The sequence below is a fragment of the Nymphaea colorata genome, chromosome 1, assembly GCF_008831285.2.
Source record: "Nymphaea colorata isolate Beijing-Zhang1983 chromosome 1, ASM883128v2, whole genome shotgun sequence".
In the NCBI taxonomy this organism is placed as follows: domain Eukaryota; kingdom Viridiplantae; phylum Streptophyta; class Magnoliopsida; order Nymphaeales; family Nymphaeaceae; genus Nymphaea; species Nymphaea colorata.
Window position 1 is genome coordinate 36,571,829 of NC_045138.2, and position 21,225 is coordinate 36,593,053.

The following is a 21,225-nucleotide window of genomic DNA, read 5'->3' on the forward strand; positions in this document are numbered from 1 at the left end:
TTCTTCATCTATTTTCCCTTCTTTGAAATCATTTTGGGCGTGTTGTGTTTGTCTGGTTATACAATTTTCATTTTGATGAAGGTAATTCTCATAGGCCATCAAGCATGTCAAGGTAATTTCTTAACGGTGAAGTTTTGCGCTGAAGAAAGGAAAGAAAATGTTTGGACTTAAAAAGGGTTTCCCATTTTTCTCAGTTATCATTTTATGTCTCAACTGCACCTTAGAAGATTGACTCAAGGGCGTGTACTCACACTCAAAGGGTGGGCAACAGGCCTGGTACTTAATGGGGTAGAGGGCAACAGGCCTGGTACTTAATGGGTAGAGGGGTACCCAGTCCGTGATGGATGGCCTTAGGCTGCTTTTTTGAATCTTGGGTGGGCCTGATTAAAAGAATTTGCTAGGCTGGGCTAGCCTCAATTGGGTATTAGGGGCTCGATTCGATCTGATATATTTAAAACTCATCTATTGGTTAACTATATATATATATATATATATATATATATATATATATATATTCATTGGCAAATGATACTAGTAATAATTGGCTTACTTAAAAACTTTTGGTGCATCTTCCATTACTCTCTTAAAAACTCTTCATAACTCTTCATGTGTCGCTAATAGTACTCTTAGATGTCGTTGATGGCACTCTTAGCAACACTTAAGGGTTTTTGAGATATTAAAATATGAAATATAAAATGTTTTGAATATGGGTGGACGAACCAAGTACCAGACATATATAAAGTTGATGTCAGGCTCGGCCCGATAACTAAGTAGGCTGAGCTTGTTTCACTAACCTGAACCCAACTTTGTTGGGCATCAGGATAGGTTGGCCCGGCCCGATGCCCACATCATTGTATTATTCTTTTGAGTTGTAAATGGAGGCAAACGTAACCCTTGAGTTGAAGAATGTACCGTAAGTTTTTGAAAGCAGAATAGTATGACCTTCAGGCAAAAGCCACTTCCCCTTAAGTAAACATTTAAAAATGTAGGATCACTTCAAAGCTGAGCAAGCTCGTTAATGACATTATCTGTTGAGAGCAAAAGTAATAGGCATGCTAACACGACTTCATTATCCGAATAAGAGTGGCGGGAGCATCTCAAAACCTATGGTTAGACATCTCCATCTCAATTGTCGATTTGCTGGGACAAATGCATTACAAAAACTTGCGTTAAATAGTCAGTTTTTAGACTCCTTAACGCTTATGATTCATCAAGCTAAACGTCTTAGATTAGACATAAAGATCTACACTTCAAATCTTCATGTTACCACCTCTAGTCTTTTCCCCCTTTTCGTTTGCTTCCTATCTCTGGCACTAGCAAGTATTCTTATCTCATTTCATTTCATGTTAGTGGCATATCCGAGAAGAACACAACAAACATGAATGAAAAAATAAATAATCCAAAAGAGTTTTAGAGGGTATATAGATGACATTCTCATCTAACCCGTTTTGTGAAAACTTGGTTTTATTTAATGAATTTTAAAAAAATTAGTTTATATTTTTGGGTGACACACAAAAGATCTGGTTGTTTGTGATAATCAGAGGGAGTTCAAGGTTTTCTTTTCTTTTTTAAAACCAGGTTTTGTCAAAACCAGATTTAAAGACTCAAACACTCCCAAAGCTTGGTTTTACAAGCAAAACCAAGTTTTATCTCCAAAACCTAGTTTTGGACAAGGTTAAACTTACGTGGAGGTCCGTACCCGGGCTTTTCCCCTCTAATCCTGACCCGTTCTCTTCTTTTTTTATAAATGAGATGGTCTGTTCGTTCCCCGCGTCTCTTCCTCTCCTCTCTCTGCTGATGCATTCCGGCCTCGTGTTGTTGGCGAACTCGTTCCTGGGGGCAACGAGCGAGGAGGACAATCTTGTCTATCTCTGAATTTCTGTTTCGGTAAGACGTCGGTTCTTCTTTTCCTTTTCCCGTTATCGCTTCTGCCTCTCCTAGGGTCCCGGCCCTTCTCGGCGCTTTCTTTAGGGGTTGACATGATGAAATTCGGGCATTATTTTTCTTGTTCCTAGGTTAAACACCGTCAGTGGTTGTCTTGTTTGGTTTGGGTTCAGTACGTTGACTATTTCGAGTCATTCGTGATGAATTTGTGAGCTAGGGTTTTTGGAATAACTGGCTTCTCAGTGCGAAGTTTGTTGTGGATCGTGTTTTAGATAAAGCAGGTCTGTTGGGAAGAAGTTCGTAGGCTGTTTCATAAGCCAAGTCGAATGGCCTGAGTGAAGGATGCCAGGCATAATGGTGAAGAAAATTTACGTTGGCTAGATTGCTTTCCTCTATTTTTGTTTGAGATTTTCTTGTAAGTACATAGAGCATCGAATCCGAAGACTGCCTCTCCTTTGCATTGTTTGTGTTCGTCTATTTCATCCTAGAGTTGCTTCCGCCGATCTTGTCAAGAAGATCTTCTTAGCATTGCATCCATGTCAATCCTGCGTTGTAAATTTGTTTCTCAGAAGTGTTTTATTTTCTAGCGTTATTTCCTGATGAATTTCGGATCCCACCTGTATTTCTACCGGTGAACAAGAGAAGAACTTATGGTGTCTAGAATCTTTAACTGCTTCTGGAAGCTAATACATAATTTCTTTTGGGGTCCTTCTCCTACAGTATGCTACATTTATTTGCAAAGTTAACGGAGAATATGATGTTTATCTAGGTCTCTTTCACAATGGATTCAACTTTGGCATCTCAATCTCCTGATAGTTCGGATGCTAAACCATCATTTCGGAAGCCAGCCAGTGATGCAGTGAATCGGAGATATAGGCGGCACTCACCTGCCTCTGGATCTGCGTCACCTTCCTCAAGCGGTGTGATATTATGCTCCATTTTTCTTTGTGTTGTATTCGAAGGTCCAACCAATAGGCGTGAAAGTCCTTTAATTTGTCAGTTGGACTAGTACTCCATGTTGCTGTTTCTTTTATTTTCACTGATATGTGCTATGATATGATTTAGGAGGCACAGTTTTAACTTTTAAAAGATTACACCTCGAACTTTTGTTAAAATGTTGGACATGTGGAAACTGACAAATTAAATTCCATTTGTTTTTTGAATCAAAAGTAGATCACAGTGAAATGATATTACTGGCTGCCTATAGGAATCTTTGCACTTTGTTCACAAGAGCAAGGTCTGTAGATTTTCCGGTTCAATTTTTTAATTTTCCTAAATTTACAGCTATGATATGGTTCATGGTAAGGGTCGACCTCATTGATCAATTGCCTGCTGCTTGGTATCTATAACTGCTGTTCTCTTGTAGATGGCAAACTTGGTCATTGTCATGTATTCATGATTGCCTGGATCTTCACATGGGCGGATGGGCAGGCTTTGTCAACCCTCACCTTTTTGAACTTAGGATAACTTATTGTGGTATTATTCATTCTTTGTCTGGTCTCATCAAGACAGGAAGGCATGGAAAAAGGGGTGTGGGATTATTGTCATATCTGGACAGTCACCAAGAGGGAACACCAAGGTTGAGAAAAGAGGAAAAACAATTAAAGTCCGATGTTTTCCCTGATACCTGTCTAAACATCTCAGCATGACTAAACTTCTAAAATGTACATGAGCCATTTTCTAAGATCAAGCTCCTACAATGATAAGAAAATGAGTTCTTCTTTCTTTTATCACTTAGGATCCATGAGAGATGAAAGTCTCATGCCTGGTTTTGAATGAGAGAAAGAAGTGAGAAGTCCTCTTTCCAACTTTGACTCTCCCATTCCAATTGTTGCTTCTCTTTCTGTTACTTCGAAAGTAGCTGCTTCAGCTTCTGCCACTTAAATTTTTCATATTCCTTTTTATGGGTTATGTTTATTATCTTCTGTAGATATGTCTGGAAAATTTGAGAATAAACTAGTTCAAGATCAATCTTAGGCTTATCTTGAGCATGCGAAGGAACTTGGATTCAGATTCATTCAAGCTTGGCTTCTTTTCTCCTAAAAATTGCAGCTTCAAAAGAAGCCCAACTGTTTTGTGAAAGTCTCGGCTATTGTTTCACTGTGCATCTAATTACAACATTTTCTGATTAGCTAGTAAATCCCTTTCATGTTCACTATTTTTTGTGTTTTTCCTTGCTAGCTTGAACTACTAAAATCTCAAATATTGTCTGTATATGATGGTATTATTGTTTACAATCTTTGTTTTCCTTTTTGGGGCATTCGTTAGGAAGTCCAACTCGAGGGCATCGTCAGAGTCCAATTTACTCCAGGGACGTAAAGGATGCAGATGATAGGCGGAAAAGGAAGGATGATGGAATTTTTGACAAGGGTTATGGTCATAATCACTCAAGCAAACTGAGCAGTTCTTACAGGTCTTCGGGAAGAAACTCATATGAGAGTTCACATGTTGACCGCAGGTATGATGTATATGGAAGATCTCATAGGCGGGCTGACGAAGATAGGGACTATGGGAGGTCATCTTCTCGGTATGGAAAGGATTCAAAAGGTAGTAGTCGTGGTGATTATGCAAGATATGATGGTGATCACGATCGGTCTAAGGATGACAGATATTGGGCAGACAGATTCTCTCGAGATAAAAATGCTGATGATGGAGCACTATCAAGTAGAAATAGTGACCGAGAGCACCGAAGGGATGAGGATTACTCCAGAAGCAAGCAGAGGAGCATGCTGGACAAGGACAGATCAGGGGATAGGGATAGACATAGAGATAGGAATGGAAGAGAGGAGGATAGAACTGATAACAGAAGGAGCTCAAGAGATGACAGGAATGACCATTCTTCAAGCCATGAGATACATAGGGAGCATAAAAGAAGCTCAAATGCTCTTAGAGATGGCAATGAAGATCATTTAAAAGAAGCTGGTTATGGAAGCAGGATGGAATTGGATGGACAAAAGGAAGAAAGGGTGTCAAGGAGGAAGATGGATGATGTAAAGGAACATTTTAGCAGGGAGGAACACTTGCAAGATGCATCCAAAACTTCTAGGTACAGAGACCGTGAAGAGAAGACTGGCAAAAGTCATGAGAAAGATATTGACACGGATGTGCACAATTCATTTGACAAGAAGGTTAAACTATCCCAATCAGAAAAGGCTATTGGAGATGCTGCAAATGGTACATCTCATGAATGAAAATACTTAGTAGTTTATACGTTTACGTACATTTCCATCGGTCTGCAAATAATATCTCTTATTTCAGATCTGGAATCCTCAAGGTCATCGACACATGGAACTGAAGAGAAGTCCTCATCTAGTTCAAAGCAGTTGGAAAACCCACCTTCCAAAGGGATTCTAGAGCCTCCCAGTTCTTCTGCAAGCATTGCTGAGGCTACAAATGATCTAAATGCTGCAAAAGTTGCAGCAATGAAAGCTGCTGAATTAGGTAAGCAGGTCCCTTTGGATTTTTTTTTTGGCAGGTGAATCTTGGTTTGTTCCATACCCGCTTATGCTGTTTGTTGGATGGCATCTTACCATCAAGTTCTGATCTTGTTCCATGATTTTGATCCACATCATTAAACAAAATTCTTGGTGCTTCATTCCTTCTGTCAGACTTGTGCATATCCTTGTTTTGAATTTCATGAAAGCTTTGTTCCTGAAAGATTATGTTTTTTCATGTCTACAGAAATTTTCTTAAATGATCTGTAGGCTCGGAATCAAGCTACTCTCAAACACTTCTTCCCTTCACTATATCCATAGTGATGAAAATGTGCACCGCTATTAAAACGTCACTATAGTGGTTTTTTTCTCACTTCTGCCTTCCCATAACCATAATAACCTTCTCTAATTCGCAACTCTATCTCTATAACCGTTAGTGAGGATGCAAAGCTTTTTAGCCATCTCTGGCTGGAGGCTGGTATCAATGTTTGGACCCTGGCACTGTCTGGTTGATCACCAGTTGGAAATGGCCAGGAAAGAAAAGTGTATTTTTTTATATGTTGTTGGTATATTTTCCAGCCACCTACCATCTGGGATTGATGTTCACTAGTGTCGTCTGTGTAAGTTTAGGAATTTGGTTGGAGTTTATTTTCCTACTTCCTAGTTTTCTTTTGTTTTTAAAACCAAAATTCTGTTACATGTTTGCTAGAACCTGGTTTGGGGTTCAAAGTTGGTTTTCTTTAAACCAAATTTCGGTCCCTTGTCATACAAACAGGGCCCAAAATCTACTTGATAAACTAAAACTTAAATAATGGTCCAAATGGACCACCCAGTTGGTTGTGGCAGACCACATCTAAGAATGTAGACCTGCACTTCAGCTGATGAATGCTGCATCTATGCCCACTTCATTTCACACTGTACCCTTGGTGCTTCTGTTCTGTTGGAGGCTCCATTTAAAATTGATCATCAGCACTGGTGGTTCTGTTTTCATATTTGAAAGGCACCTTCTAGTTTGATGAGTACTGGACCTATCATTGACTTCCACGTTGTTTCGTGGAATTGAGTAGCATATCGCGGAATTGGCTGTCTCATCAGAGATACCCTAGTCCTCTTCCACTTCTGTCAACATTAAGTTGGCTTGCATTATTTGGGCATTTATTTAATTTCTGTGACTCTGTTTGTATGAATGTCATATTGCAACATATGTAAAAATATTTCCTGTTGTAACACAGATTTGCATTAGTGAATGTTTGGTTAGAATGTAGGGCATGCGTGTATGCATCTATGTGCCAAGGCTTCTGCCAAGATCTAGTTAAGATAGTTTTTCTCAAATGATTTGTTGTCTTCTGGGAAGTATGTTTTCATCAATGACTTATTAGTTACTTTTTCTTGATGTGGACACAAATTAAGATAATTAGTAATGGCATCTGCTATAAAACCTCAAGTTTTAAATATCTATAACCTGAAATGGGTGTTGTCCTGCTAGATGCACTTGCTTGTATTTACTTCTCTTTTGACTGCACAGTGTCTAGGGAATGAACCATGTCAAAGTGCTGGGCTTTTTTTATTATGCTTGACGTCATGCTTCTGAAATCAACCGGTGTCTCCTGCTAATTGATGGTTGGATTTGGTCCTCTTGATTTTGTAATGTACTGATAACCAGGGCAATAGTTGCTCACATAATGTTCTATATAACACTATTGTCTGGATGGCGGCTGTCTTGGGGAGAAAAATATCCTACGACCTATCCATGTGCTGGCACTTTGGTGTTTGTCATTTTTGTTTCCTTATATGATCCAAGGGGTTGATGGGTTGGCCTTGAATATTAAGATGTGCTACTGGCGATCTCTCTCTCTCTCTCTCTCCTGCTCGAGACACACATATAACCTTGGTGGTATTTTCACATCAGTAAGCAGGCTGCTGGCTGCAGCATAGGCACCTGAGCAGCCCAAACGAAGAACAATTTTGGAAGGTTTTTATACCAATTGTTCTTTTTGATCTATGTTTTGTTGGTATTGGAATTTTTGAAACTCACCTTCCTTGTTGATTCTTGCTCAATTTATCCTCTATCATTGTTGCATCAACTTGGACCAATTAGTGTCCAGCTAGTCCAGTTCAAGGGTTTGGCACTGCTGTTTTTTTGACAACATATGTAGGTGTCACTTACCAGTGAACAATCTCATGGTTTTAGTATCGGATTCTTGGTAAAGACCAAGGCTTTCTTGTTACTGAAAGAGGATCGTCTACCCATTGGCAGTGAACAAAAATCTCGTAGGGGTTGGTTACTTGTCTACAGAACAGAAGAAAAAATTATTATGGGGGAATAAGAAGAATGCTACGGTGGAAGAGGTAAACTTCTTGCATGCTTTCTACAATTGAAATTGGAGCTGTTCTAACCTATAGCTCTCCCTTTGGAGCTGCTCTTACCTGTAAGATTCCGTTTTTATGCTGTAGTCTGGCAACCGCTGGGACATGGCTTTGTTTTCTGATAAGGAACGCCAAGAGAAATTCAACAAACTCATGGTAATTTTTGAATTTCCTATCCTATCTTTTAAGTTATACCAATTGTAATATATATTATGTTTCGTACTGGATTCTCGCTAGTTCATTTTGACCCCTACTAACACATTTTTAGAGCCTGAGTTTGCCTTGGTACATCTGGCCAATTGTAGGGTGTGAAGGGCGACCCAAAGCTGGACCATGCAGGGGAAGACAAAGATGGTGCGGACAGTGCTCTTCGTGCAGAGAAGCAGAAAGAACTCCAACTCGATCTAGAGAAGCAATACACTGCAGGCCTGAGGCGGAGGGATGGCAGAACTGTTGGCCTCGGTCTGTAACACCTTATCCTTTTCATACTGTTAGAGATACTTGGCATAACCGAGTCTGTATCTTTAAATTCTGGCCTCGGGTCCTGTTTGTTGTCTCTGCACTTTGGAAGTTGGTTTATATCAAAGTCGATGATGAGCTTTGGTCTCCTTCGCCTTTCTCGACTACTCATGTGGGCAATGGCTTCATGTTTCTTTCTCCCTGTAGCACGACCAAAAGAAATCAGGGTACTGGTCGTAACAGCAAAGCTAGTGGTTCTGTGCGCTGGACCGAAGCTTAAGGCCTTGTGGCTACTAACGGCTGATGGCAGTGTCAGGCAGCCTGACAGTTTGAAGGGCTCTACAAAACCGAACACATGGGATTGAGAGGGCTGGATTCAGGACGGCTCCGAGGAGCTTAGGTCGAAGCAAAGGTTTGATCTCTGCGAGCTGGGGAGCTGCAGGGGGCTGGGTTTGTGTTCTTCAAGACGCACACAAGATCCTAGCCAACGCTGCTTTTGGTTTTGGCTGTAGATAAAATTATGAAAGAAGAAGGGAATTAAGAAGCAGTTTTGACCGATTGGTTTGATTGACTTAGTGCATGGTTTATACCAAGTACAACAGTAAATGGTTTAATAAAATAAAATGGTATAATTTGGAGCCACTAGAGCTCCGTCGTGTGCTAGTTCGTTCTTTCAGACGTTTCACAACATAAATTTTGCAAGTTTTACAGATGGATGGATAGAAACTAGGGTGTAAAAATAAAGAAAATTAACTTGACGTGAACGTGTTTTCATTATGCTACAGAAGGTTGGCTATGTCGTAAAAACTTTTATGACGTCTAGGGCAGGGTGACTTTCACATTTTGATATTTTTAGATGGGCCTCGCTTTTTTTCTAAAAATTCTCATGTAAAGTATTTGAGTTATTTTTTGGCGCTGTCAGCAATATTAAGCCTTACATTGAAAAGGTAAACGTTTACACTTTACAGCCATATGATGGTTTTTGAAACAAGAAGAAGTTCTTAAGTATGTATATTTAGAACATATATTCCAAAAACATAATATTCTTCTTAACTACTGTTATTTGGAGTATTTAGTTGTCTTGAATCTGATCAATTTGCACGTTCGTGTGGCAGTTGAGGTGTGTTCACCGTACAGCTGGGCGCTCGACCCAAGTGTTGCATCTTACCTTCGGTTTTGGTGTGGCACATAACCAGTTTGTTAAAATGGAAATTTAATCGGATGCGATTTTGATTTACTAATTCAGCTAAATCGTCATGAATTTAAAATATTATTACATAAATTAATATTATAAAAAATAATTTTAAATATAGAAGATGATAAATATTAAAATAGTAAAAAAAAATGTGGCAGATAGCATTTGTAAATCATCCGCGGTGCATCAAACCTATGTGCCACCAACTGCATCCGAGTCCACCATCTGAGGTTAATTTCCCCAGAACCACCTGCACACATCTTTATGAGTACTTCCCATACCACATGCAAATCTTTGCAGCCTAGCCTAATTGATTATAATAAGAGGTTCACACAGAGAGAGAGAGAGAGAGAGAGAGAGAGAGAGAGAGATCTGGTCAATTGTCAAATTGCGTGGTGATTCTGCAAAGCAGCAATATGGCGATGATGCATGTTCTGCAGATATCAAGGCTGGTGGGTGAAAGATAAACTCCTTCATTGGAAATGAAGGGCGTCCCTGATGATTGCCCACATATGGGTGCATAGCTGCTACTCATACTTCACCCAATTAGGCAGATGTGACCAGTTACCGAATAACCGTACCTGGATATCCATCATAGTTGGATATTTCTGCTAGATTCAAATGCAAAATCATGACCGGACGTCCTCGCCGCAATATTGATCAAATCTAGATGTCCTGTCCTCGCTTTGACTAACTGGGGGGTTAGATTCAGGTGGTAATCGGAAAGATCCACCACAGTTCCCAAATATAGATTCGTTCAAGTCTTCCATTCCTTCAGACTTCAGAGAATAGATGGCCGCTACAAATTTATGCCTCAGTCCTTGAGATGCCATCTCAGTGTTCGCTGGTGTCGATTCTGCAGTCTGGACAGCCATGGACGTGTTGCTGTGCTGCCATTTGCACGCTATTAGATTGCACTGCAACCTTGTGAGGAAACCGAAAAAGGAAGAAGGAAAATGGCAGCAATGGTTGATTTTAAAATAAGGAATGAGGTGGAAAGATGGTGCGTATTGTTCCCCGCGTTTTGCTTATTACCTCTCTCTTCCTTCATCCCTTTTTAATCACCACCGCCACCGCCATCACCATTTTCTTTTTCTTTCTTTTACTTAAACCTTGGGAGTGAAAGTGCGCACCACTTTGGGAGTCTTTCTCGGATTAGTATTATTTTGTGGTAAAGTGCGATCTACACAGATCTCGATGAAACTGGTTTCAGAAAACACGTATAGATGGTTTACCATTGTGAACATCAATGAGGTGCGATATGCATTGGGAAGTCATTCGACAGATGAATAGTCGTCCTCTCAGAGTTTATGTGCACATTTCTAACTCAATTTTCAGATGATGGTGCCAGAAGATAAAGCCTCAAAATCCAGATAATTCTTGCTTATAAAGGAACCATGTTAGGATATTTTTGTACAATTATCCAAACTATGAAATCCTGAAAACATGGGGTCTTGCTTATCCATGTATTATATGTGGGAGACATATCTTGTACGGTTCACTTTTTACTCAGTTTTAGAAGCCTGGCCAGAAGGACAGGACAAAAGAGCACAACACAAATACTCTTGTTTAAGTTTTCATTTCCCTAATAATGTAACATATCGGAATCCTTGACATGTCTGGTTCCTGTACAAATCGCAATTGCAAATATCTTACACGCCTGTATTGCTGAAGATCAGGTTTTTCCTTTCAAATTCGAGTAAAAAGGGTTTCACGTATTCGAATTCAATGGGTGTAAAGCACTGAACACCTAGGATATTGAACAAATGTTTTTGGGAAAAAATCCTAACTAATAATTTCTTTTAAAAGAATAAAAAGACAGGAAATGGGCATTTTACATCCACCAGAAACAAGAGGGAGTGAGCTGCGAATCAATTCCCAAATACCCTTTTTAAAGAGGTTTTCACAAAGACACGTTTCTTCTTGAATCTAGGAGTTACACAACAGAGCAAAACATTTCAGCCGGAAACATTATCTATTTTCTCATAGTTGCTTACAAAGCGTGAAGAAGATGATGTGAATTTAGTGCGCCAATTAATTGACAAGAAAACAGGAAAACCTGCTCGATCACTAAGATGAAATTGGATAATGCCGTCCGTGGTGTGATGCGTTTCTGAATTTCATATTCTTTTGCTTGGACCGGCACCTACTTTCTTATTTTCTACAGCCACCTTCATATTTTCTATGTTTCCTTTCAGCCCACATGGAAAATGCTTAGCACCCCTTTTTGGCTTTGATGAATGGTATCTGACCTAATTATGGGCCCGAGTCTACATATCAGGCACATGCAAATCAAGGGTTTATATGGATCCGTTTAAAATTTAACTTATATAATAAGATAATGAACATACATAGAACAGGCCTGAGCTGCTTTCTCCCGTGCTGGTCAGTCCGGTTCAATGAACTCGATGTTAATTTAATGGTAGCCTGCAGATTCCGGCTGATCACACCTTTGACTACTTGTCGTATCTATGTGATTATAAGCTTTTTCTTCGAATTTTTTGTGATGGTTTCCAACTCGAGCTTTGTATTAGTGATGGGTGTTCACATGAATCATGATTCAAAGTCTAAAGTGGACTTTATGAAGAACAAACTTTACATGCATGGCTTAGCATGATCTAATTTGCCATTAAAAGTAAGCAGAAATTCTATTCTTCTGCTGCCCGGCCCCCATAAATTCTAGATTGCAGTGACTGGCATGCTTTGACGATTCATTATTGGTATTAGTACACGTATGAAGTACCTATGGTCAACATACCTTTTATACTTATAAGACTCAACATTCAATAAGAAACTTTTTGATGGTTGGAAGTGGGAGCAAATTAGTTGGGAGTCGCCAAAAATTTAATATAAAACCATATGAATAAATATGAACAAGGTAGAAGGCCCAATGGTCAGATCCCCAAGAAGCTCAATCTTTTCAAAGTCCATGTGCCAATTACTAAAAACTGGCAAAAGCAAAAACTTTATGAGCTGAATATCAGAGAGAACGCCAGTCACAGTCATATGGGCTAGTTGAGAGATAAGGGGACGGTGCCTTTAGAATAAGACAGGTGTTGCCTAGTGCAGGGGCTTATTCAACGAGTGACTCATGTCAAGCCACATATTACATAAATCCACTACATGGAGCCAAGGCAGACTCACCTTTACTTTGCATGGTGTCTGCCCTTATCAAGACATTGCTAGGTCCACACGAGTCTGTCTTTCTCTGCCCCACACTTACCTCAATCCATTAATAATTCCCATAGAATTGGTTCCACTTTCGTGAACAGCATTCACCAACTTGGGTGCAACTATAAATCCATCAACACCACTCAAAAAAGGTAACTCCAGCCAACACCATGGCTTCATGGGCACCAAGATTGTAATGACACTTGTCCCAGCCAGACCAACTACGCTTTAAGGCCACTACTGGATGCAAATCTGGTAGCAGATTTGTGTTTTTTTTTTGTCTGAAAATCTTTATGCTGAACAAGTGGCTCCATTTACCTAGCTTGGAAGGTAGTGTAAGGAGTTGTTTTAGTAGTAGGCATACCTGATTGAGGCAGATTCATGCAACACTGTAACTAATGTTCTATGAATCTAACCCAATCTTTAGGTAGATGACTCTTAAGAGTTTCAAATTCTCCCTAATCTCCTATTATCTATTCCAATAAAATTGAAGACTTTGGTTGTTGATAAAACAAACAAGTTTTGTTGGAATTCTTTGGCAAGTATCGAATTTTGGGTATTTACCATCAGTTAAGAATGAAAATATCTGTATGACGTAGGCCCACTCCCATTTGAAAAAGGGAACTGATATGTTCCACTTGTTAACAGCCAAAAAAGAAAGGGAAAAGGAAACTGCACACAACCTGGCCTAAAATTGTAGCCCATATTATAACTCTTATCTTAACCTAACCAGTCTTCGTCTTACATTATTTTTTGCAGCTTCATGCAGAATTTCAAGAAATTGACACCATGCATATCTGAGCCCCCTTGAGAGTCTCTTGTTTCTAAGACTAAGATATAATATACTGGAGGACCACGTTGTTATGGCATCATTCTCACCCCTTACAAAAGCGTCACCAAAGATTTGGAGGATCCAAAAACAGCCTTGACCAAGGTTCCAAATAAAGATTTAGGGAATATTACTTTGTTTCCATGTCCTTTTCCACTAAAATGTTCTAGTCTTTGTTTATTTATTTAAGTATCCTCCGTTTACCTATTCTGTTTTTCATGTTGGTTCGTGTCAGACTCCAATGAGGTGTCGACACAGAGACGATAACAAAGATGCTCGTTCTTTATAGTGTTTTGCAGGGTGGAGGTATTCTGTACCGGATAATTTTTTCTCTCCTCTCTCTGCTGCGACCTGTCCCGAACCCAACTCCTTATCGGACTATGTCTTTATCGGGCCACAAAATTGAGTTCCTATGTGCGTGCGTGAGAGATTGAGAAGTCTTCCTTTGATTAGGAAATGATATAGTCATAATAAACCAACCTGCTATTTGCATTGAAACCAAACCATCTTGGCTGGCAAGGCCACATGATTAGTCCGTTGGTAACTGAATTCCATTCAAAGAATGATATTACAAGAAAAAGAACTGGGTTCGTTGAACTTTGAAGACAAAGCAGATATATATCTATAACACCCTATACGTGTGTAGTATCTATCTCAGTCGCACCTGAAGATTGCCGTAACCTGGCACAAAGCGGGTCTAACGAGGCCCTACGTGCAAGAAAGAAAAAAAAAATCTATTCCATTAGAGACTGACATGCTTCTCTTCAAGTGCATTACTCCTCAAAAAGAAATTCAAGGTTTTCAGTTCGACGTGACTCAGGTCCCACTGAAAATGCAAAATACAGTGTTCTGCGAAGGAAAGCGCCGAGCAAAGTTTAATTTTTACCGTATCTTAAGAATTCAAGCCAAGTTTAACCTTTGCTGTGTCTAAGAACTCACATTAAAATTCTTCTGAACTTGTTAAAAGGAAAATTAGAAATAGGAAAGGTTGTGAATTTATGCACACAGCCTAAATTGATCTCCTCCTTCAGGGGAGGGGAAATTCAGAAATAAAAATCTAAAATAGATACATGGTGGGCAAAGAATTTTCTCATTAATAGAAGTGGGGATGTAGAAGCTACCGAATAACTGAAAAGAGCAAAAGCTTCTTTCCAAATTCTTTCCAAGTCTATCGTCTCATATTCTTTTCTATTGGTGGGGAACGGGCATGAAAAGAAGATGGGCAGGGTGTTGGATGGCCAATCATTGAGTAAATTGTATCGAACGGTTAAGCTGCGCTCAACACCAGAATTGAGTGTAACCATTCAGCACCTGTGGCTGTGGACAGGTTTGGTGGTGGTGGCTGGAGAAGGGACCAGGTTTGAGTGGCTCTGGTTCGCCTAAACGAGCCCACAAAATTTGGCTGGATGATAAAAAGGCGTTGGGGAATTCTGGTTTGGCCTAGTTTGGTAGAAAAAAGATAAAAAGAGAGGAGGGAGGGGGAGGAAGGTTCGCCTGACTGTGGTGAAGATCAGGTGGGAGCAGTGAGGGTCTGGACGGCAGGACCCCACTCCTCCCTTTCTTTTCTTCATCACAGGCTTTCCTGCCAGATTTGTTCATGGTTTCATACCGAATCCAGATACGATTCCAACCACCAGGATCTCCATCTATTTGTTAAATCTGTGGTGCCGTTCTTGCGAAATAGCTTCCGGAAGGGAAAAGGTGGAACTTCCACAAAATCTCAGGGCCTTCTCCTTCGAAAATTTGGAAGCAACTCTTATCAAAGTCCTTCTGGGAGAGACAAAAGGTCGGTCCTTAAAAAGGTATCCGGTTTTCTTTGTCAGTGGAGCATCACCCCGATCACCCCTGTCTGTTGGAATTCATCTCTCTCTCTCTCTCTCTTATCATTTTTCTCTTTTAGAAGCGAACCATTATTTGCTTGTGGAAGCCCTTTTTTGCCTCTTTAAACCCAAGGTTCTGGGGGTTAAAGAATTCGCCCGCCTGTGTCTATCGTGGCCAGCATTTGTGGGGGTTATAGTGCTGCTGGATCTAAAGGTTCCCCGATTCATTGCATGATAAAATTGAAAGTATTCCCAAATCAAATTTAGTGGCGGGGAGAGACCAAATATTCCTTTCTCTTTGTTAATGACTAGGTCCACTCTGAATGGTAGTATTTTAAAAAGATCGACCTTTTAGTGAGAGTTGCTTTGTTCAATCAGCATTATCTTTCCCTCTACCACGATTCAATCCCAATAAACGAAAGTCTATCTTTACACTGAAGGCCTTGATTCTTCCACTGTTTTGACAGTGGCTTCCTACTTTTTCTTCCTTCTCTTTTTTTGTTCAAGTACCCTGGTGTAATAGCACTCTTTGTTGGACTCTTTGCTCTATCTTTTACTTTTGGGACAACCCGTCATTGAAATCATCAGCATCTCTAGGAATCTCCTTTATGTGATACTTTTCTTCTTGATATCCTACCTGCCTTTCTTGATGCTCTTCAGACCTCTGGCCCTGCGGTTCCTGCGTTCACATGTCTGCACCAAGGATGAGATGAAACCTTTGCTGATGCTGTTCTGCCAAGCATTGTTTGGTTTGTGCGGTCAGTTGTTGATGAACAGTCTTCTTTTTGCCTTTCCCTTCGTACTCTTTTCAAAGAGATCGACGAGGAAAAAGATCTCCGCAAGGACCGAACGCGTCGAGGAGATCATGGAGGAACCATCGGTCCTTGATCTGCCTGAATTGGTTCTCGAATCCATTCTGGGGAGGTTGTCTCCTGCTGGGCTGTGTAACATGGCTGCAGTTTGTAGTTCCATGAGGGACAGATGCAGGAGCGATCATTTGTGGGAGAGGCATATGAAGGACAAGTGGGGCAAGGTGATCGGAGAAGCTGCCTTCAGGGAATGGCAGTACTATGTCACAGCAAGGAAGAGTTTGGGTGTTCTGGACGATGGGAGGTCGAAAGGATGGATGGGCAGCCTTTCGTGTCTTTGGCCTTTATCATGGCTCAGATCAAAGATTGATGGTGGCGGTGGCAGACTGAAGAATTCCTTGCCGGTCGACTCGATTAAGTCGTGGTATCTGTCTCTTGAAAATGGGAAGTTCTGGTTCCCCGCCCAAGTCTATAATCGAGAGGTAATCTTTTGGATTTGCTGTCTGGAACTCTGTTTTTACATTTCCTAATTCATATGGACTTGCTTATTTGTACAGGTTGAGTAGGTCTGAGTTATTGGCCCTTTTTTTTTCAATATTTGGATTATCTGTTGATCAATGTTTTCATGAGACGAAAACGAAACATGTATTTGTGTGTGCTAAAACGTGGACGTGCTCCAATGCTTCTTGGAAATCTTTTTAGTGGTCATGCATTTACTAGGTGATGGAGTTTTCTCCATTTAGCTGGCAATTGCTGGCAGGCTTTTGATAAGATGTTCTAAATTGGGGTTACATTAATTTGGCCGAACGCTTTGTTTCTTGGAATTATGTTTTTTTTTCTCATATCAATATGGTATTCTGTAATATTAATTGTTTACTCACGTGAAGGTTTTCCTTTTTTATGCGTTTGCACCTACAGCATGGGCATGTTGGATTCATGCTGTCCTGTTATGATGCCGAACTCAGCTACGATTGTCACACTGATACATTCCACGCAAGGTACTTTTACTAGCCTGATCTGGTACTATATTTCAAGTTTGCATGATTGACTTTCTACTTCGGGCATTTCAGCACTAATGTCTTGAGAGTCGTTTTTTTCTTTATAAAAATGACGAAAGGACCTTAACCAAATGATTTATGGAACCAGTTCCTGATATGTGTCTCTACCTGCGGCATGCATTGTGTCAGGCTATGATCAACTAACCTCACCTGGTCTTAGTACTTGATTTCTTGTCTTCGTCTTTTGCATGAATCGAGTTTGCCCAAATTGGAAGATAGTAATTGAACCAAGGCCCTAATAATGCTAAAGCATATCATAGGAATTTCTTGCTGCATAAAGTTACTATATTGGTGCCAGATTTTGTTAATTTAATCTGCTCTTCTTGTAGGTACCCACCTCATGGGCGTAGAACAATTGTGATTGAGGAAGGAGTCCAGTGGGAGAGATTAAGAGCACCTCCTGTTGACACTCCTGCCCATGATCTTCACATATCAGACTGTCTAAATGATCTGCAGCCCGGCGATCATGTTGAGATTCAGTGGAGAAGAAACAAAGAATTTCCTTATGGTATGTGTCCTGTTTGTTTCTGAAACATGAAAGGGATGCTTAACTATCTGCTGTACCTTGATACATGTACTTTTAATTGCTGTGGATTTGATTGTTTCCTATTATAGGATGAGACGTGGTATTGTTTCCATCCATTTAGGCACTTGGGACCACTTTTCATATATTTAATAATCATAATCTTGGCGGCAAAAAGAGAGATCAGTTAAATGATCATAAAGCTGGCAGGCTAAACACCGATAGTGCTAGGCCAAATGCAGCCCCCGCTGTTATTGGAAGTGTGGCTTGAGACTCAGGCGACTTTTCCAACTATGGTGTCCTGTGAGTTTCTTCGGCTGATTGGTACTAGTTGTTAAGAACCTTACAAATGATTCATGAATGTATGGTATCCTCCCCGTAATGAAATGGTTCCAGTTGAAGTGAAGCTTTGTTAGTATCATACTACAATTTTCTTTGTTGTTTTATTTGTATAAGACTTATGGTCTCTTGTGGATTGTTTCTTCACAGGCTGGTGGTATGGGATTGTTGGTCACTTGGAGTCATGCGATGGAAATGAATACAATTGCCGTTGCCATGTAAATGGTAAGAAGTTTCTGTATTGCTCTTCTCAAGTTATGAGCCAGGTTAACCATTCCCTGGCTTGACGTCAATACATAGAAATCCATGAATTTGGCATTGGTCACAGCATAAATTTTTGCATCTGGATTACACTTTTCATTTTCTGGTTGCAAAAATTGAAAGACCTGCATGCAATCGGGCAACACTCCTTCTAAAAACTATCCATAGAGCATCTGTGTGACAATTTGCATTCTGGAACCATGCTGGCAGATACTGTGATATTGGAGTTCAACCAGTATACACCTGGTTCACGGTGGCGACGAGCAGCCATCAATAGGAGAGAACACAGGGAAGAAGGGAATGAGACAGATGGGTTCTATGGTGGGATCAGGAAGCTGCAGAGCAAGGAAGAAATATCCACTTGGAAGCGGCTATGGCCAAATGAGGTGTTAGAATAGATGTCACAGTTTTCAGCCTGTAACTGCATTATTAGTTACTTACCTTTGGTCACAAGTGGCTGCAGTGCTGTCAGGGAAACAGGAGCCCCCCCAAACTTGCAATTGGAGAAGCCAACTTGGTTGAAGTTTATATATCCCATGTCTATATTTACTATCCATGAGTAGGTAAAATTAAGATCAGATTCAGGAGCAACAGTAGCAATTTCCAAAGGGAGCATTAGATCATTCTTTAAGAGTTCGTGAAATTAGTGTTTCCTTCAATACTTGAGCGGAATTGTCTGCTCTCTTGTGGAATATACTGCAAACTTGTATGTAGATTTGTCTGCTCTCTTTTGGAATATACTGCAAATTTGTGTGTACTATATTTCTCAAATTGAATATTCCTAGTGGCTGATGTAATTATTGCCATAGGTGATCAAATAGTCCTGAAGTTATGGGATATTGTAATTGAAGGTTCAGTTAGAGTAAGATATGCTGAAGCTCTCTGTTTCATATGAAGTGGAAGCTCTTGTAAATCTGCAGCGTGTCCCTTCTTGAGGATCAGTCAACCTGTCCTATAGGTTTATCACTTAGGACGTTGCAAGAAGTGTTTGTAGAAATGTCAAAGCTTGCATGAATTTGTTGCACACATTAGCTGAGAAAAGCCTGCTGACTCCTGTTCAGTTGTACTGGTCATGGATGTTTGTCACACCTTGATCTATGGAACTAGTGGCAGAATTTACTTCTAAAAAGTTTGCATAGGAATAATTTGGCGTCCGAACCTTCTTGCCGAAGCTACCAAGCTTATCAATAAAAGTAATGCAGGATCGTGTTGGTAAATTCTGGAGTTAGTCCACCAAAATATTGTTGTTAAATCATTGTTCGGCATGCATATCTTATAGGCAGTTGTGCAAAATGCTGAAGGAACACTTGTACATCTTCGTATCTAATCATGAGTGGAACGAAATGTTAATAATATTATGTCTACTCGTAATAACGATGATCTTGCAATCTTTTCACTTCAGTTACATAAGTTCATGTAAAGAAAATTCGGTCTCGTAAATTGCAGAGTCTTACAAAGCAATATTCGTTCATTGCTTTGGGAAATTCGAGAGTATGGATGACTTATCTAGTGAGATGTTCCTTGCAAACGCATTCTGAAGGATGAACTCTATGCTATAACTAATCGGTTTTCTTCTTTAAAATTTCTTTTTAGGAGCCTATAATTTTACTCTTGATGGTGCCTCATAAAAATAACAAAACGATCAATGTGTCTAAAAATGCAAAACATCAAAACCCGGATCAGCGTGTGAGCAGACAGAACAGGGAAGAGTTGTTAATTGGGATTTTTGTAACTTGGCTGAATTTTTGACAAGAACCTTCTCATTTGCTGCAAACTACTACCCCGTAAAAGCAACACTCTGACATATTGTAGGGGCATTTGCTTTTGTTCTTCAGTTGAAAGTAGCCAGAAAGTTGTGCCTTCATATGTAGCAAATTCTAAGAAACAATATCTAATATTTAAAAAGGTGGCATGTCGTCTGAACTCCTTGAATCATATATCATCAAGGTCGGGGGCAGGGCAACAGTATCATCTATCATAGACATGTTTACCCTAATCAACTTAAACCCAAATATAAGACAGGCGAAGTAAAGTCCAGGATGCGGCCGGTGAGCATCCCAAACACAATTGGTTTGGTCGTCTCTTTTACCCAATTTCTTTTTCCTCTCTATTTGTTGACTGGCCTTCCAAATTCCAATCAACAGATGTGTTCTCGAGTTCCTCCGGTTGAAACGATTAACGAGCTGCGGCCAATTAATACTATTGGGACTATGATGCAATCTGCTAATTCTTTGCAGCATCATCACACCAGAAACACCCTCTGATTAAAAAAAAAAACAAAAAAGATTATAAAAGACATTTAATGACAATGCGTTGGCTATTGATGGCCCCAGTTAAGAAGGCACTCGATTTGAGGATTCCGCACCGCTTTCAAAAACAAAAAGGGATTTGGAAGCATGTGGGAGATGAGAACCAACTAAGGCAGACCAAAAACACGTCTTCTTTCCTTCTTAGAATAGACCAGTAAAGAATAGAACCAGCTTAGGCACGAGTTGGATGGAATGTTCTAATTTACGCATTTCATTTGTTTGTCTGAAGGGTCTGCTTCTTAGAATCATGCTTCTTCTGCCCTATCAATATGCCCTATCAATATGTTTTGGTGTCCTGTTATGATGCTGAACTGAGCTATGATTACCGCACTGATACATTCCATGTTTTGAGTTTCCATATAATCCATTTACCACTAGCACCTACTTTCTTATCTTCAGCTGTGGCAGGTTCGTCCTAAATTGGAATTGGGCAATTGAAGGGAGGCCCTAATAATGCTAAAACATACCATAGGAATCTCCTGCTGCGTGAAGTGAAGTTAATATATTGCTTCTGGGTCTCTTTCAACTTGATCTGTTCTTAAAGTTATCCACTGCGATGATCGAGGAAGAAGTCCACCCGCAGCCGGAGAAATTGAGAGCACCTCTACGTTTTGGAGTCCCGACATATGCTTAGTACAGAGTGAGCGACGCCAAGCATGGGAATTCATTTGATGCCAATTAAGTTTGGAGGTGTTTGGGTGAGACCCTTGTCTAACCAAGTTTAGTAATTAGTAGTTTGGATGACGCGCTCAAAAAAATTGGTTTTC

General features: G+C 40.1%; 2 protein-coding genes across 5 annotated transcripts; both read left to right on the top strand.

The window, feature by feature from the left end:
* The first annotated feature begins 1,741 nt into the window (after positions 1-1,741).
* On the top strand, positions 1,742-8,691 carry LOC116256831 (uncharacterized). 2 transcript variants are annotated; one of them, XM_031633334.2, is made up of 7 exons: positions 1,742-1,887; positions 2,654-2,804; positions 4,153-5,058; positions 5,143-5,325; positions 7,576-7,667; positions 7,773-7,841; positions 7,954-8,691. In XM_031633334.2, exons 2-7 carry the CDS (start codon positions 2,666-2,668, stop codon positions 8,422-8,424), a joined length of 1,860 nt encoding a protein of 619 aa, XP_031489194.1. In that variant the 5' UTR covers positions 1,742-1,887; positions 2,654-2,665; the 3' UTR covers positions 8,425-8,691. The 2 variants fall into 2 exon arrangements, with proteins under 2 accessions (XP_031489194.1, XP_031489203.1); XM_031633343.2 differs by having other exon boundaries at positions 7,991-8,296.
* Positions 8,692-14,772: 6,081 nt separating this feature from the next.
* Positions 14,773-19,062, top strand: LOC116262028 (F-box protein At2g32560-like). 3 transcript variants are annotated; one of them, XM_031641040.1, is made up of 6 exons: positions 14,773-15,141; positions 15,820-16,450; positions 16,887-16,966; positions 17,356-17,534; positions 18,039-18,113; positions 18,360-19,062. In XM_031641040.1, exons 2-6 carry the CDS (start codon positions 15,869-15,871, stop codon positions 18,545-18,547), a joined length of 1,104 nt encoding a protein of 367 aa, XP_031496900.1. In that variant the 5' UTR covers positions 14,773-15,141; positions 15,820-15,868; the 3' UTR covers positions 18,548-19,062. The 3 variants fall into 3 exon arrangements, with proteins under 3 accessions (XP_031496900.1, XP_031496908.1, XP_031496892.1); XM_031641048.1 differs by having other exon boundaries at positions 14,773-15,125; XM_031641032.1 differs by having other exon boundaries at positions 14,773-16,450.
* The last annotated feature ends 2,163 nt before the right edge of the window (positions 19,063-21,225 follow it).